The sequence below is a fragment of the Anomaloglossus baeobatrachus genome, chromosome 3, assembly GCF_048569485.1.
Source record: "Anomaloglossus baeobatrachus isolate aAnoBae1 chromosome 3, aAnoBae1.hap1, whole genome shotgun sequence".
In the NCBI taxonomy this organism is placed as follows: domain Eukaryota; kingdom Metazoa; phylum Chordata; class Amphibia; order Anura; family Aromobatidae; genus Anomaloglossus; species Anomaloglossus baeobatrachus.
In genome coordinates this window covers 535,133,289-535,149,658 of record NC_134355.1, presented here as the reverse complement: position 1 = coordinate 535,149,658, position 16,370 = coordinate 535,133,289, and the positions used below count along the sequence as shown (strand labels likewise).

At 44.1% G+C, this 16,370-nt stretch overlaps 1 protein-coding gene across 2 annotated transcripts in view; it reads left to right on the top strand.

Annotated features, from left to right (window-relative positions):
• The window catches only part of PLOD2 (procollagen-lysine,2-oxoglutarate 5-dioxygenase 2), a 215,454-nt gene extending 204,736 nt beyond the window's left edge, over positions 1-10,718 (top strand). For both annotated transcript variants that reach the window (XM_075340789.1, XM_075340788.1), the window contains one exon: positions 9,992-10,718. In XM_075340789.1, coding sequence (XP_075196904.1) covers positions 9,992-10,147 — 156 coding nt within the window. In that variant the 3' untranslated portion in view covers positions 10,148-10,718. The remainder of the gene's footprint in view (positions 1-9,991) is intronic.
• Positions 10,719-16,370: the final 5,652 nt, after the last annotated feature.

Genomic DNA, 16,370 nt, shown 5'->3' with positions numbered 1-16,370 from the left:
GTTCTACCAGCAAAAAGTCAAGCTAATTACTAGCTGGCTTTCCGCTGAAATAGTGTAAGTCACTCTGTGACTCACACTATTATGAAATTTTAGCGTATAGTGTGCGGGAACAGCGCATTCAGATCACTGCTGCTGGGATAATGGCGATCGCCATTTTTTTTTTTCCTTGTCTTCCTTCTCTAAGCGCGCGCGTGTAGTGGGGAAGGCCATCATGTCAGCCAATCCCAGACACACACACAGCTAAGTGGACTTTTAGCCAGAGAAGCAACGGCATGTGTGATAGAATGTCCATGTCACATGTCCCTGCATTATAAAAACGGGTATCTGCCCATCAGGACGCCATTATCTGCCTTCTGCGTCTGGGTGTCAGTCACCGCTGGTGTAGCTCCTGTCTCCGATACTGCTGTGTATGCTCTACACAAAGCGCTATACAGAATAGGGATAGAAGTTTCTTTTAGCCCTTGTAAGGGCTAATAACAGCAGGCTCAGAGCCATAGGTGACAGTCAGGTCCGTGGAAACAGATTTTAACAGCTACAGATAAGAGCGTCTGTGTAGATAAGGTCAGGGACTTCCTCGCTGCATTTCCCCATTAGGAAGGATATAAAGTGAGGCTTCCTTTCCTCTACACAGACCCACAACCCTGCCACTGTACCCTCCTGCCCTTTGCACACTCCAGCTCATTGTTACTAAGCCATTATACTAGCAAACACTGAGGAAACTTAGTTGCATCCTAAAAGTGGCTGGTGGACTTCCATTAGTGTCCCACTAGTGAAAATCTATTTGCAGCAACTCTGCATTGCACACTCAAGCTCATTGTTACTAAGCCATTATACTAGCAAACACTGAGTAAACTTAGCGGCATCCTAAAAGTGGCTGTTGGACTTCATTATTGTCCCACTGGTGCAAAGCTATTTGCAGCACCACTGCATTGCACACTCAAACTCATTGTTACTAAGCCATTATAATAGCAAACAATTAGTAAACTTAGTGGCATCCTAAAAGTGGCTGTTGGACTTCCATTAGTGTCCCACTAGTGCAAATCTGTTTGCAGCACCTCTGCACTGCACACTCAAACTCATTGTTACTAAGCCATTATACTAGCAAACACTGAGGAAACTTAGTGGCATCCTAAAAGTGGCTGTTGAACTTCATTATTGTCCCACTGGTGCAAATCTATTTGCAGCACCTCTGCATTGCACACTCAAACTCATTGTTACTAAGCCATTATACTAGCAAACACTGAGGAAACTTAGTGGCATCCTAAAAGTGGCTGTTGGACTTCATTATTGTCCCACTGGTGCAAAGCTATTTGCAGCACCACTGCATTGCACACTCAAACTTATTTTTACTAAGCTATTATACTATCAAACAGTGAGGAAACTTAGTGGCATCCTAAAACTGGCTGTTGGACATCATTATTGTCCCACTGGTGCAAAGATATTTGCAGCACCACTGCATTGCACACTTAAACTCATTTTTACTAAGCTATTATACTAGCAAACACTGAGGAAACTTAGTGGCATCCTAAAAGTGGCTGTTGGACTTCATTATTGTCCCACTGGTGCAAAGCTATTTGCAGCACCACTGCATTGCACACTCAAACTCATTGTTACTAAGCCATTATAATAGCAAACAATTAGTAAACTTAGTGGCATCCTAAAAGTGGCTGTTGGACTTCCATTAGTGTCCCACTAGTGCAAATCTGTTTGCAGCACCTCTGCACTGCACACTCAAACTCATTGTTACTAAGCCATTATACTAGCAAACACTGAGGAAACTTAGTGGCATCCTAAAAGTGGCTGTTGAACTTCATTATTGTCCCACTGGTGCAAAGCTATTTACAGCAACTCTGCATTGCACACTCAAGCTCATTGTTACTAAGCCATTATACTAGCCAACACTGAGTAAACTTAGTGGCATCCTAAAAGTGGCTGTTGGACTTCATTATTGTCCCACTGGTGCAAAGCTATTTGCAGCACCACTGCATTGCACACTCAAACTCATTGTTACTAAGCCATTATAATAGCAAACACTGAGTAAACTTAGTGGCATCCTAAAAGTGGTTGTTGGACTTCCATTAGTGCCCCACTAGTGCAAATCTATTTGCAGCACCTCTGCATTGCACACTCAAACTCATTGTTACTAAGCCATTATACTAGCAAACACTGAGGAAACTTAGTGGCATCCTAAAAGTGGCTGTTGGACTTCATTATTGTCCCACTGGTGCAAATCTATTTGCAGCACCTCTGCATTGCACACTCAAACTCATTGTTACTAAGCCATTATACTAGCAAACACTGAGGAAACTTAGTGGCATCCTAAAAGTGGCTGTTGGACTTCATTATTGTCCCACTGGTGCAAAGCTATTTGCAGCACCACTGCATTGCACACTCAAACTTATTTTTACTAAGCTATTATACTAGCAAACAGTGAGGAAACTTAGTGGCATCCTAAAACTGGCTGTTGGACATCATTATTGTCCCACTGGTGCAAAGATATTTGCAGCACCACTGCATTGCACACTTAAACTCATTTTTACTAAGCTATTATACTAGCAAACACTGAGGAAACTTAGTGGCATCCTAAAAGTGGCTGTTGGACTTCATTATTGTCGCACTGGTGCAAAGCTATTTGCAGCACCACTGCATTACACACTCAAACTCATTGTTACTAAGCCATTTTACTAGCAAACACTGAGTAAACTTAGTGGCATCCTAAAAGTGGCTGTTGGACTTCCATTAGTGTCCCACTAGTGCAAATCTATTTGCAGCACCTCTGCACTGCACACTCAAGCTCATTGTTACTAAGCCATTATACTAGCAAACACTGAGTAAACTTAGTGGCATCCTAAAAGTGGCTGTTGGACTTCATTATTGTCCCACTGGTGCAAAGCTATTTGCGGCACCACTGTATTGCACACTCAAACTCATTGTTACTAAGCCATTATACTAGCAAACACTGAGGATACTTAGTGGCATCCTAAAAGTGGCTGTTGGACTTCATTATTGTCCCACTGGTACAAAGATATTTTCAGCACCACTGCATTGCACACTCAAACTCATTGTTACTAAGCCATTATACTAGCAAACACTGAGGAAACTTAGTGGCATCCTAAAAGTGGCTGTTGGACTTCATTATTGTCTCACTGGTGCAAAGATATTTGCGGCACCTCTGCATTGCACACTGAAACTCATTGTTACTAAGCCATTCTAATAGCAAACTATGCTGCCAGTTTAAGGGCCGTAGTTGCATTGTCAGGGATAATTATTGTTGTTTATTCTGCTGTTAATAAAGCTAGACCACCTTTGCAATCTACACCACCTCTCAATTTTTACTACTACATTTTAAGTGCACAATCTTGTCGCAATCAAAATGAGTGGCAAAATGACAGATGCTGGTGGAAAGGGGAAGAGGTCTGTTGGAAAAGGAAAAAAAGGGTTTGTCTGTGGGAAAGGTGGCAAAGCTCCATTAACATCTGCTGAAGATAGACCATCTTCCAGCAAAAGTAAGATGTCTACTACTTACCGTGGACAATCCGATGTGCTCCCTTTTTTACGGACACGGACAACTGGAACAAAGGTAGATGATGGCCAAAAAAAGAAAATGCTTGAATGGATCTCAAGTGGTCCAACAAGTGCCCTCTCCGCCACCTCAACTACCGCATCCAAAAAACACCAGTCCTCTGAGTTGTCATCCCAATCACACTTGCTTTCTCCCAGCTCTGAAGTCTCCATCCGCCCTGCACAGTATGGTGGAACTGAGATGGCTGAGTCTGCAGAGCTGTTCAGTCACACTATAGCCTGGGAATCAGAGGTATGCTCCCAAGCTACAGTGAGTACAGACCATGAAATGGTCTGCAGTGATGCCCAGAACCTTTGTGACTCAGATTCAGGCCCTGATGACCAAGTTTCTGAGCATAATGTAGACCCTTATTCACAAACTGTACCACCTGTTGTTATAGACAATGAGGAACATACTGATGATGATGAGACACTGATACCAGATTGGGATGACAACTTAAATATTCGGTCAGGGCAAGAAGAGGCTTGGTCTGAGGGTGAGGGGAGTGCAAACACAAAAAATGATGAGGAAGTTCTAGATCCCACCTACTGTCAACCCACAGTCAGGCACTACAGCCGGTCAACAGAGGCGGTGGAGGAGGATGCAGCTGATGACGAAGTTACCTTGCGCCTTCCTGGACAGAGTCGGAGTACTGGTAGCATGTCTAAAACTGCATCCTCAGCCACCAATGTTCCTCTGAGCACTAGTCGGGGTGGATCAGCAGGTCGCATGCCCTCTAAGCCTTGCCTAGCCTGGTCCTTTTTTGACATAGCAAAAGATCGCCCAAATCATGTGATATGTAAAATTTGACGTGATTCTGTTCGTGATTCTGTTAGTAGAGGGCAAAACCTCAGCAGTTTGACAACTTCTTCCATGAATCGTCACATGAATAAATATCATATGTCCCAGTGGGAAGCTCACCGTGCTGCAATGCGGCCTAGCGGAGCGAACCATCCACCGCCTGCCCCTTCCAGTTCATCTCCTCGCTCTTCATCTTCTAGGACTGTGGGGACAGCTGTCACACCATGTTTTCCATGCACAACTTCCACCACTGTAATCGCAACAAGCAGTTTGCTTGGTAGGTCGTCAGTTGGTTTGGAAGGGGAAACAAGTGCGTGTGTACAGCTCTCAGACATCGATAGCATCAACGTTGGATGAAGGCAACATCATGTCTACGCCTGCACTTTCCTCACAAACCCTCATTTTTTCAGGGACACCCTACTCACCACCGTCTACACACAGCAGCCAGATCTCTGTCCTTTAGATGTGGACAAATAAAAGGCCATTTCCTGTGACCAATGACAAAGCTAAGAGGTTAACTTTATCCCTCTGTAAGCTCTTGGCTACCGAAATGCTGCCTTTCCGCCTGGTGGACACACAGGATTTTAGAGACCTTATGTCTGTCGCTGTGCCCCATTTCCAGATTCCCAGTCGCCACTACTTCTCTAAGAAAGGTGTGCCTGTGCTACACCAGCATGTCGCACACAACATCACCGCTTCCTTGAGAAACTCTGTGTGTGAACGGGTGCATTTCACCACCGATACTTGGACCAGTAAGCATGGACAGGGACATTACATGTCGCTGACTGGGCACTGGGTAACTATGGTGATAGATGGTGAAGGGTCTGCTGCACAAGTCTTGCCATCCCCACGACTTGTGTGTCAATCCTCTGTCTGTCCAAGTTCCGCCACTGCTTCTGCCTCCTCCACCTCATCTGGGTCCTCCACCTCCGCCCCAAGCCTGCCTGGTCAGGCCACCAGCGTTCTCACTGCACAGAAGGAATCACGCACTCCTCATTACTATGCTGGCAGCAGAGCGCAACGGCATCAAGTGGTCTTTAGCTTGAAATGTCTTGGAAATAAGAGTCACACAGCGGCTGAGTTGTGGGCAGCTCTGGAGACTGAGTTTGGTGAGTGGTTGTCTCCACTCAACCTACAGCCTGGTAAGGAAGGCCGTGTGCGACAATGCTGCAAACCTGGGTGCGGCCCTTCGCCTGGGCAAGGTGACACACGTGCCTTGTATGGCTCACGTGTTGAACCTTGTTGTCCAGCAATTTTTAACACACTATCCCGGCCTAGATGGCCTTCTGAACAGGGCACGAAAACTGTCTGCTCACTTCCGCCGTTCAACCACCGCTGCTGAGTGACTTGCATTGCTCCAGAAGTCTTTCGGCCTGCCGGTTCATCGCCTGAAATGCGATGTGCCGACATGCTGGAATTCGACTCTCCACATGTTACAGCGACAAAGGCAGCACCGTCGAGCCCTGGTGCAATACGTCATGATGTATAGCCTGGGCCAACGACATGCAGAGGTGGGGAAGATCACCCTGATGGAGTGGTCTCAGATCAAGGACCTATGCACCCTTCTGCACAGTTTTGACATGGCAACGAATATGTTTAGCGCTGACAATGCCAATATCAGCATGACAATTCCAGTCATTTACATGCTAAACACTATTCGGAGTCAGGGGGTGGGACAACAGGAAGGGGAGGAACTACAGGAGGATTTATATGCGCAAGAGACAACAACATCACCAAGGTCCAGACGTTCATCCTCACCAACGCGGCAGGCATGGGACCATGGGGGACAAGGATCAACAAGGGCGCATTATAGCAGGCGAAATGTTGAGGAAGGTGCAGGAGAATATGAAGAACTGGAGGATGAACTGTCCATGGACATGGAAGACTCAGCGGATGAGGGAGACCTTGGTCAAATTTCAGTTGAAAGAGGTTGGGGGGAGATGTCAGAGGAACAAAGAACGGTTAGCTCCTCTATGCCACAAACACAGCGTGGACTTGGTCCGCATGGCTGTGCAAGACACATGAGCGCCTTCTTGCTGCACTACCTCCAACATGTCCCTCGTATTGTCAAAATTAGAAGTGATGATGACTACTGGCTTGCCACACTATTAGATCCCCGGTACAAGTCCAAATTTTGTGACATAATTCCAGCCATAGAAAGGGACGCACGTATGCAGGAGTATAAGATAAAGCTGTTACTCGATCTGAGCTCGGCTTTTCCACCAAACAACCATTTTGCAGGGAGTGAATCTCCCAGTTGTAACTTGACAAACATGGGACGGTCTCGTCATCTTCAACAGTCTACACGTACCAGCAGCACCGTATCTGGTGCTGGTAACAGTAATTTTATTGAATCTTTTCATAATTTTTTTAGACCATCCTTTGCAAGGCCACAACAGACAACAAGTCTGACACATAGTCAACGGCTGGAGAGGATGATACAGGAGTAACTCCAAATGAACATCGATGCCATGACTTTGCAAATGGAGCCTTGCTCATTTTGGGCTTCAAATCTTGAAAAATGGCCAGAGCTCTCCACTTACTCCTTGGAGATTTTGTCGTGTCCAGCTGCCAGCTTTGTCTCTGAACGTGTCTTTAGTGCTGCTGGGTGTGTGCTGACAGATAAGCGCACGCGTCTGTCCAGTGACAATGTGGACAAGCTAACGGTCATCAAAATGAACAAGTCATGGATCAACAAGGAATTTACTACCCCTGTGTCATCATGGGGAGAGTAAATGCTTGTGTATTTTGAAAGTGCTTGAAGCAAATGTACCTGTAAAGTGTACAACTGGGGCACGCGTGCTGCCACTGACTGGGTGTCTTGTGTGGCCCAATTTTTGGAAAAAAGGGAGACTCCGCTTGGAGTAACCCTTGCATTGCTTTTAAAAATGACCCAAGATGAACAGACCTGGGATCAGCAAAGACTTTGCCACCTACCCCAGTGCCATCCTGGGGACAGTTAAGGAGCGCGTATTTTTTAATGTGCTTGATGCAAATCTACCTGAGAAGTGTACAACTGGGGCACAACTGCTGCCACTGAAGGGGTGGGTGTGTGTGGGGCCCAATTTTTGGAAAAAAGGGAGACTCCGCTTGGAGTAACCCATGCTTGCTGTGTTTTTTAAAAGGAGCCAAGATGAACAAGTCATGGTTCAGCAAAGACTTTGCTACCTACCCCGGGGTCATCCTGGGAAATGTTAAGGATGGCGTATTTTTGAATGTGCTTGATGCAAATCTTCCTGTGAAGTGTACAACTAGGGCACAAGTGCTGCCACTGATGGGGTGTCTGTGTGGCTTAATTTTTTTAAAAAAAGGGAGACTCCGCTTGGAGTCACCTTGCGGTGTTTTAGATCATTTTAGAAGGGCATGCCATGCATATATCTGTGTCTCGTCCTCTTTTCCTCGTAACGCTGTTTTGTTTTTGCATGAGAATTTGTTCTTGTCACTTTCCCATGTGTTTGTGTTGTGTTGTGAGTTGTTTGTCACCTTTTGGACACCTTTGAGGGTGTTTTCTAGGTGTTTTCATGTGTTTGTGATTGCCTCCAATTGTTTCCTATGCGGTTCAAGCGGTTCGCCGAACCGAACTCGAACGAGACCTCCGGTCGGCGAACCGAACTCGAGCCGAACCACGGCCGGTTCGCTCATCTCTAGTTGACAGTCTCTTGTATCTTTCATGAGCTGTGTTCAGCCGTTCCAGAGCGGCTTGTAAGCATGCAGCATCACCTGATGAGGATTCAAGTCTTGACATGTAATAGGTGACTCGTTCCCACTGTTCTTCCAGGTGTTCACATAGCTCATCTTTCATAGTGTGATAGTTTCCAGTGGCCTTTATCGTGGGTTTGGTAGAGCGCTTTGGTCGGACAACTTGGTCTGTTAGAAGCGTGGGATCAGCCTCCTGGGCTTCATAATGGACAGTATCAGATTGCATTTACTCTGTTTCAGCAGTGAGGAACTGTCCGAGGTCTTTTTCGGCCATTTTGATTTAAGGTGTACTGTCTCTTTAAGAACATGACTTTTGAATACGGGTCCGAAAATTGTTGTGCAGCTCTGCAAGGACTCCCTGATGAGATTCCCAAGGTGTCTTTAACAAAGCTTGGGGTTTGCAGTCCATCAATGTGCATGTACTGCAAGTCTATAGAAGTGGTATGGCAAGAGGTAAACAGCAGGTGCATTAACTGTCCCTTTACAATGCAAGCAGAGGGGATATAGGACGTGGCAGATGGGAGAGCTTCCCCTTAGGCTTGTCCAGGCATGCACTGTTGCAGGCAGACTAGTGCACAAGCTTGTTGCTAGGCAGATTACACGGGAAGTTACAGGGATCTTAGGGATCTGTAGCCGGGGTATTGAGCTGTTAAGCAGTCTTCTGACTGTTCTGTCCCCACTTAAAGGTGATTGAAGGCGCGTAGCTGTGGGATGGTGTGAGAATCTTACCTTCGTTTCCTATAGGTGAGGTAGACAGGACCAGAGCGCTCCAAAGTTAAACATGCACATGCTTAGATGAAACAATGGTGGTTTATTTTCTCCAAAGGTTAGGACATGCAGAGTACAGTAGTCCACGTACCTGGCATTGTGGTTCTCTGTGATGCTTGTTTCTGGAGTTATTAAGGTCAGAAGACTTTGCTTCTAGCAGCTCCAATAAGGGATGTGATTCTCACAAACTCTGTCTGGAACTGAATATGCCAGGAAATGATGTAAGAGGATCAGCAGACACTCCCATGGGCCGGCCAAAAGAAACAGAGGAGCCGAAAGGTCTAACCAGTAGATGGCAGCAGAGACAAGCATGAAAAACATTAAATAACAGTTTTAACTAAAACAATTAGGAACAGCACAGATGCCACCATGACAGTCAGCGAAGTTTGTAAAAATCTGTGTTTGACAATTATGTCCAATTTGTTTTTTTTCTGTGTTTATTTTCTGTGTTTTATTTCCAAAATACACAAAGAAAATGTGTGTAGCAAGACATATGTAATTGCAATAATTTTCTGAAAGAAATACATCATTTTCTGGAACAATTTAAAGGCTGCAATCACTTTTGGCCATGACTGTACCTTAATATGAACTAATTGCAAGGGTTATCCTTTTGTTAAAAATCACTAAGTTATCTGTAAGTTTTGAATTAGTTTTCTATGTATGAAAGTTAGAATTGCATGAAATGAATCAGTACACTTTATCCAAAGCCTGTCAGTAGGAAAGTAGCATGTTGTAGGGACAGAGACACTGATTCCAGTGATATTGCTTGCTGGCTTGCATGTTACATTTTGATACACTCACTGTTTTATCTGCTGTAGATCTAGCAGTGCTCTGAGTGCTGAGCTCTGTATAACCTCATCTACACACCTGATTAGTTGTTTTTGTCAATGTACAGAGTACACAGAAAGCTGTCAATCAGTTTTAGGGGCTGGGTTGCACAGCAGTTGAATTGGAGGCACAAGACACCGAGTCACGTAATGATCAAAAACACAGACTTTATTGACACAACAGCACACAGCCTTGTAAGGGAAACAACACTGCCATCAGGCTTTTAGCCCCTAAATCATGCTGACAGATTCCCTTTAAATGTAATCCTACAAACCAAGAAGCGATTGTTAAACTTCCACTAAAGAATCTTCTTCTTTGTGTCTTTTTTTGCAGGGTGGAGGGTGCAGATTTGCCAGATATAACTGTTCTATTGACTCACCCAGGAAAGGCTGGAGCTTCATGCACCCAGGTCGACTCACACACTTGCATGAAGGACTTCCTGTTACCAATGGCACTAGATATATTGCAGTGTCTTTTATCGATCCTTAAATCTACCACATTTTGACATTTGACCTTTTTTAGGATATATTTTTTATTTATAGAAGATGTTTCTTTCAGATCAGAGGATTTACTACTGTTTTAATAAAATGTAAACATAAAGATAATGTTTAAGTGCCAGAAAACTATGCAATGTGTCAATCATTGTAGAATAAACCTATGTTCTAGATACAGATCCTTAGTGTTCATCGAAACAAAAATGGGGCTTTATTTTTTGCAGTGGAGGCAAATATTTTATATATTTAAACATTTATGTAAAAATGGTGACAAGATACCTCACATCTCCATTTTGCTAATTTTCTAGCAAATTATTTGACAGGATTTTGCATACTCAGACCCTATTTTACAGGCTTAAAAACTGGGAAGAAGAAAAGCTCCACTCAAATAACCACTCCTTGTTCCGCTAACTTATATTTAAAGGTTACTAGATTTTTTAAAAACCTTTTTTGCATTAATATGATGGATACATGATATTGTATAAAAGTATTCCATTTAAAGGGAGCGTGTCACCAGACTTGTCTCTTATAAGCTGTGGCCACGACTGGTAAGCTCTTATATACAGCACTCTAGAATGCTGTATAAAAGTGCCCAGGCCGCTCTGTAAAACATAAAAAAATCTTTATTATACTCACCTGTGGGGCAGTTGTGGCGCCCCTGACCCGAACAGGCACCACTGAGTACTGCACCTATGCTGGGACAGTACTTCCAGGTAATCCTAAGGGCCAGAACGAGGTATGTATGCACAGACACATAGCAATCAGTTCTCCCACATTAGATGGGACCCTTGGGCAGTCTCCGGAGGGGTCTGGCCTTCAAATCTTGTCAAGGGGTGAAGCGGAGGGGCTGGGAGCTAAAGTGCAGAGGTTGTCAGGAAAGGAGGGAGAGAGCCAGTGTGGTAGTGGTGAGCGGCGGTCACGAGGCAGATGCGCGCGCGGACACTAGTCAAACCCTGCATGGGGTAGAAGCCGTTAGCAGGGGATAACGGTCACCTGGTATTGAGAGTACGGAGCTCCTGGTGACTAGGCACGAACGGGGTACAGGTCCCTAGAGCAGGCTCCAGTTTAATGACCTGCTAAACCTGCCGGTGAGGGGAACTACAGGTACCTCACCAACCTTACAGAGTCCGAACCTCAGCAGCAACGCAGGGACCCATAAGGAGACAGAGCCTGGAGCCATCTCACTTGGTCCATGCTGCCGGCAAACGGGCCTAACACAGGGAAGAAAAGGCAGTAGTGACTCCCTGGATAGACCCCCATGGTACTTCATGTCAGGGGGTTATCCAAACACAGAGTGCTAGGAAGGCGAGCTATCAGGTTACCCTCAGACTGGCCCAAAGGAACCCTTGGTCTTACCTTGTTCATCACAGCAACGCTCGGGTCAGCTCACAAAAACATCTGAGTGAGTAAAAACCAGTTGAAAGACTTTTGGACTCAGCCTGTGTTATTCCGGGACCCACTACCCTGCTCACCCGAGCCTCTGGGGCCTGCCTCACTCATGGGAGGCTACATCATCTGGCTGCAGACCCCATCAGCCCCAGACACTCATAATACCTGCAGTGGCGGTCATCCACATCCCTGACCACAAGCCGTGAGTGGCGTCACGACATATAACATAAAAACTGACATTACCTGTTGCTATATCGAATAAGCCCTGTGGCATCCCTGAACAGGATCATCATCCCTGGGGCGTCACACAGTCAGGTCCAATGGTTGTCGCTGCTCTCGGTTCGGCATTTCCTCTCTTCGTTCCATAACGGTCCTCCTTCCCAGCTCCGTGTGGATGACGTGTTTTACGTCATCCACATACAGGCCTCCATTGTGCTCCTATCCAAGCGCAATTCTCTCTGCCCTACAGAAGGACGATGAAAAGTACTGTAATATGCTGGCACTGGGAAATGTGAAAGACTGCCCGCACATGCGCACAACAATAGTTATACATGCACTCAGCAGGACAGAGAAAAGTGTGTGTGTGCAGGAGTGTAATGTAGGCCTTCTCTGTGGATGACGTAGGACGTGTCCTTCACATGGAGCTGGGAAGAAGGACAGTGATCACAAGAAGATAAGAGGCGCTGGACCGAGACCAGTGACACCCATCAGACTTAATCGACCCTTAGGTGAGTATAATAAAAGCTGCTTTTTATGTTGTACTGAGCGTCCTGGGCTCTTACATACAGTATTCTAGAATGCAGTATATATGGGCTTACTGGTGGCTGAGCTTATAAGGGACAAATCTGGTGACAGGTTCCCTTTTAAGGATACAATAAATTATAGCAAATTACAAGCAATAATCCATATACTTGCATCTACAAAAAACATGATTACAAAAATGTTACCAGATTCAAATTTCCAATGGAGCAAATGTTTTTTTTTAGGGATAACATAAAATTGAATTTACGATATCTAAAGTAATCCGTCATATACTGTATGCCTCATCACCCGATTGATATTCAACAAATGGCTTACTTTTCCTGCTGTTGTAGATCTACAATTGTCAACGCCTTAAAACATTAATTGCCTGATATAGGTAGTTTGGTAGGTTGTTTCCCTTTTTTTTATTTTATGTAGAATATAACAAAAGACAAATATATTACAACCATCAATGTGTGCTTATAGCTGCAATCACGTTAAAACCTTTTCTCCACTTCCAGGATATGTACTGTATGTGTTAAAAACTATGTGTGTTTCAGTCTCTGTTATAGGAAGGCTGCACAATCCACCAGTAACAATGTTTTTTTTTTCATTGTATCCAAAATCTTTGATATTTCGCGACCTGGAATGGAAACAAAGTTTCTTCTCTTGTAGTCTATAGTCATATAGGTGACATTGTTCCAAGGAGATCATGTATTTTCAAAGTTTTTTAATTCAAAAATTGATCTTGTATATATTTATACATTTATATATGTATAAATATATGAGGGGACAGTACAGAGACCTTTCCAAAGATCTTTTTACACCTAGGCCTGCGACTGGAACACGGGGGCATCCGCTACGTCTTGAGGAAAGAAGGTTTAATCATAATCACAGACGAGGATTCTTTACTGTACGAGCAGTGAGACTATGGAACTCTCTGCCGCATGATGTTGTAATGAATGATTCACTACTAACATTTAAGCAGAGCCTGGATGCCTTTCTTGAAAAATTTAATATTACCAGTTATGTATATTAGATTTTATGACAGGGATCAAGGGAACTAGTCTGATTGCCGGATGTGGACGAAGGAAGGAAATTTTTTCCCCATTGGAACTTGTTTGCCACATTGGGTTTTTTTTGCCTTCCTCTGGATCAACATGTTAGGCTACGGGTTGAACTAGATGGACTTAGAGTCTCCCTTCAACCTTAAAAACTATGATACTATGATACTATGATCTTCAGCTATAAACTTGTACAATACTTACATAGGAGGTGTTATCGAAGCCATTGCCCTGACCGAATTCACTGTTAAATCTTTTCTGCAAAACCAAAAATGTCAGGTTGTCCACCTCAGATGCCCAGTACTGAATGATGTTTTTATTATATAATTAAATGAGACTCTTTGCGAATTTTATTTTTTATGATTTTGAACCACACAGTGCCTTTTCTCAACTTTCTTCTGGGAAGGATATCTCTGCTGGAAATGCAACAAACATGCCAGCTGATGTATTTTAATTTTTAGTTTGCAAGAATTGCAATCGGGTTTTAGTAATGCTCGTATGTTTTAAAAAGCTACTGTGTGTAGTTGAAGGAGTTTTATGAAACATTCACTTTACTTGAATTGTTTGTCAAGAGTCTTCTATTAAACTTGCGGTTTTTTGTCAATAGATGATCTCTTAAAGAATTTTTAATTTTACAGGTGTTAATGATACTTTTTATAAATATATATATTTTCTGTACCTGAAGAGAACAATCTTAAAGTATTAGTGCTGTCAGATGTGTATGATGAATAAATGTTAATTTAAAACCTTATTTGCATTGTTCTTTATTGAACTATATAAATAATAATTTATGAATTCCAATTGATGTTGTTTTTTAACTGGATTATGAAAGGGAATCTGTTCCCGGATATTTATAATACTTACCTAACGGTCGTCGCGGAGCAGATGGGTCGGATGGACGTCTCCGTTCTCCGGGTCCCGTGCCTCCTCTTTTGGCCATCTTTGTCCTCCTTCTGAAACTAGTGTGGATGACGCGTTGTACGTCTTGTACACTAGCCGACAGTGAGGTCCTGTGCAGGTGCACTTTGATCAAAGCATGGCAGTGAATGATGAATTGAAATCCATGGGATGTCCGTAGAAAGTAAGAACATCCAGGTCCTCGAGGGAGAAGCCCTTCTTTAATCAATCCTTAAATAGGTGGTCCAAAATCCAAAGTCATTTTCCTCCTAAATCCCTATCTATTTAATACCATAATCTAACCTATTTTATAATGTACTTGAATTCAAAATTCCCTCGCTGCACTGTTTTTCTATTTTTTTTTTTCACTTCCTTTTTGATTGATGCTGTGTTGGAGAATCTCAGTGAATGCTGGAATACTCAAACAAACCATCCTCAGGAAAAAGAGACTGCGGTCACTGCCACAGCCTCTGCCATCTCACTGAAATGAAGCGTCATCAGTGTCGCTCCTTTCAGGGGCTGGGCTAGTCCCTGTGCAAGGAGCACTGTGTGGATACCAGGTATTCTGGTTGCTGCTGCCCTGAGCAGGTAAAAGAGAGCACGCTTCCATTGTGTACAGTGACAGAATAGGAACTAGCCCAGCCCCTGAAACAAACATCACTGATAATATTTATTCATTTATATAGAACCATTAATTCCATAGTGCTTTACATACATTGGCCACTCAGGACCCTGGCAAGACTGCAGTGCTAACCACTGAGCCACCGTGCCGCCCATGACTAGAGTTGAGTGTGGTTCGCGGTTCGAGGTTCTCCAGTTCGCGACTCGAGTGATTTTGGGGGCTGCTCTAGATCGAACTAAAACTCGAGCTTTTTGCTAAAGCTCGATAGTTCTAGATACGTTCGAGAACGGTTCTAGAAGCAAAAAGACAAGCTAATTACTAGCTGGCTTTCCGCTGTAATAGTGTAAGTCACTCTGTGACTCACACTATTATGAAATTTCAGTGTATAGTGTGCGGGAACAGCGCATTCAGATCACTGTTGTTTGGATAATGGCGATCGCCATTTTTTTTTCCTTGTCTTCCTTCCCTAAGCGCGCGCGTGTAGTGGGGGGGACCAGCATGTCAGCCAATCCCAGACATGCACACAGCTAAGTGGACTTTTAGCCAGAGAAGCAACGGCATGTGTGATAGGATGTCCATGTCACATGTCCATGCATTATAAAAACGGACATTTTTCCTCCAGCACGCCATTATCTGCCTTCTGCGTCTTAATGTCAGTCACCGCTGGCGTAGCTCCTGTCTCCGATACTGCTGTGTACGCTCTATACACAGTGCTATACAGAATAGGGATAGAAGTTTCTATTAGTCCTTGTAAGGGATAATACCGGCAGGGTCAGAGCCATAGGTGACAGTCAGGTCCGTGAAAACAGATTTTAACAGCTACACAAGATGACAGCGTCTGTGTAGCTAAGGTCAGGGATTTCCTCGCTGCATTTCCCCATTAGGAGGGATAGAAAGGGAGGCTTCCTTTCCTCTACCCAGACCCACAACCCTGCCACTGTACCCTCCTGCCCTTTGCACACTCAAACTCATTGTTACTAAGCCATTATACTAGCAAACACTGAGTAAACTTAGTGGCATCCTAAAAGTGGCTGTTGGACTTCCATTAGTGTCCCACTGGTGCAAACCTATGTGCAGCACCTCTGCATTGCACATTCAAACTCATTGTTACTAAGCCATTACACTAGCAAACTATGCTGCCAGTTTAAGGGCCGTAGTTGCATTGTCAGGGATAGTTATTGTTGTTTATTCTGCTGTTAATAAAGATAGACCACCGCTGCAATCTATACCACCTCTCAATTTTTACTACCACATTTTAAGTGCACAATCTTGTCGCAATCAAAATGAGTGGCAAAATGACAGATGCTGGTGGAAAGGGGAAGAGGCGTGTTGGAAAAGGAAAAAAAGTGTTTGTCCGTGGGGAATGTGGCAAAGCTCCATTAACATCTGCTGAAGATAGACATCTTACTTTTGCTGGAAGATGGTCTACTACTTACCGTGGACAATCCGATGTGCTCCCTTTTTTACTGACACGAACAACTGGAACAAAGGTAGATGATGGCCAA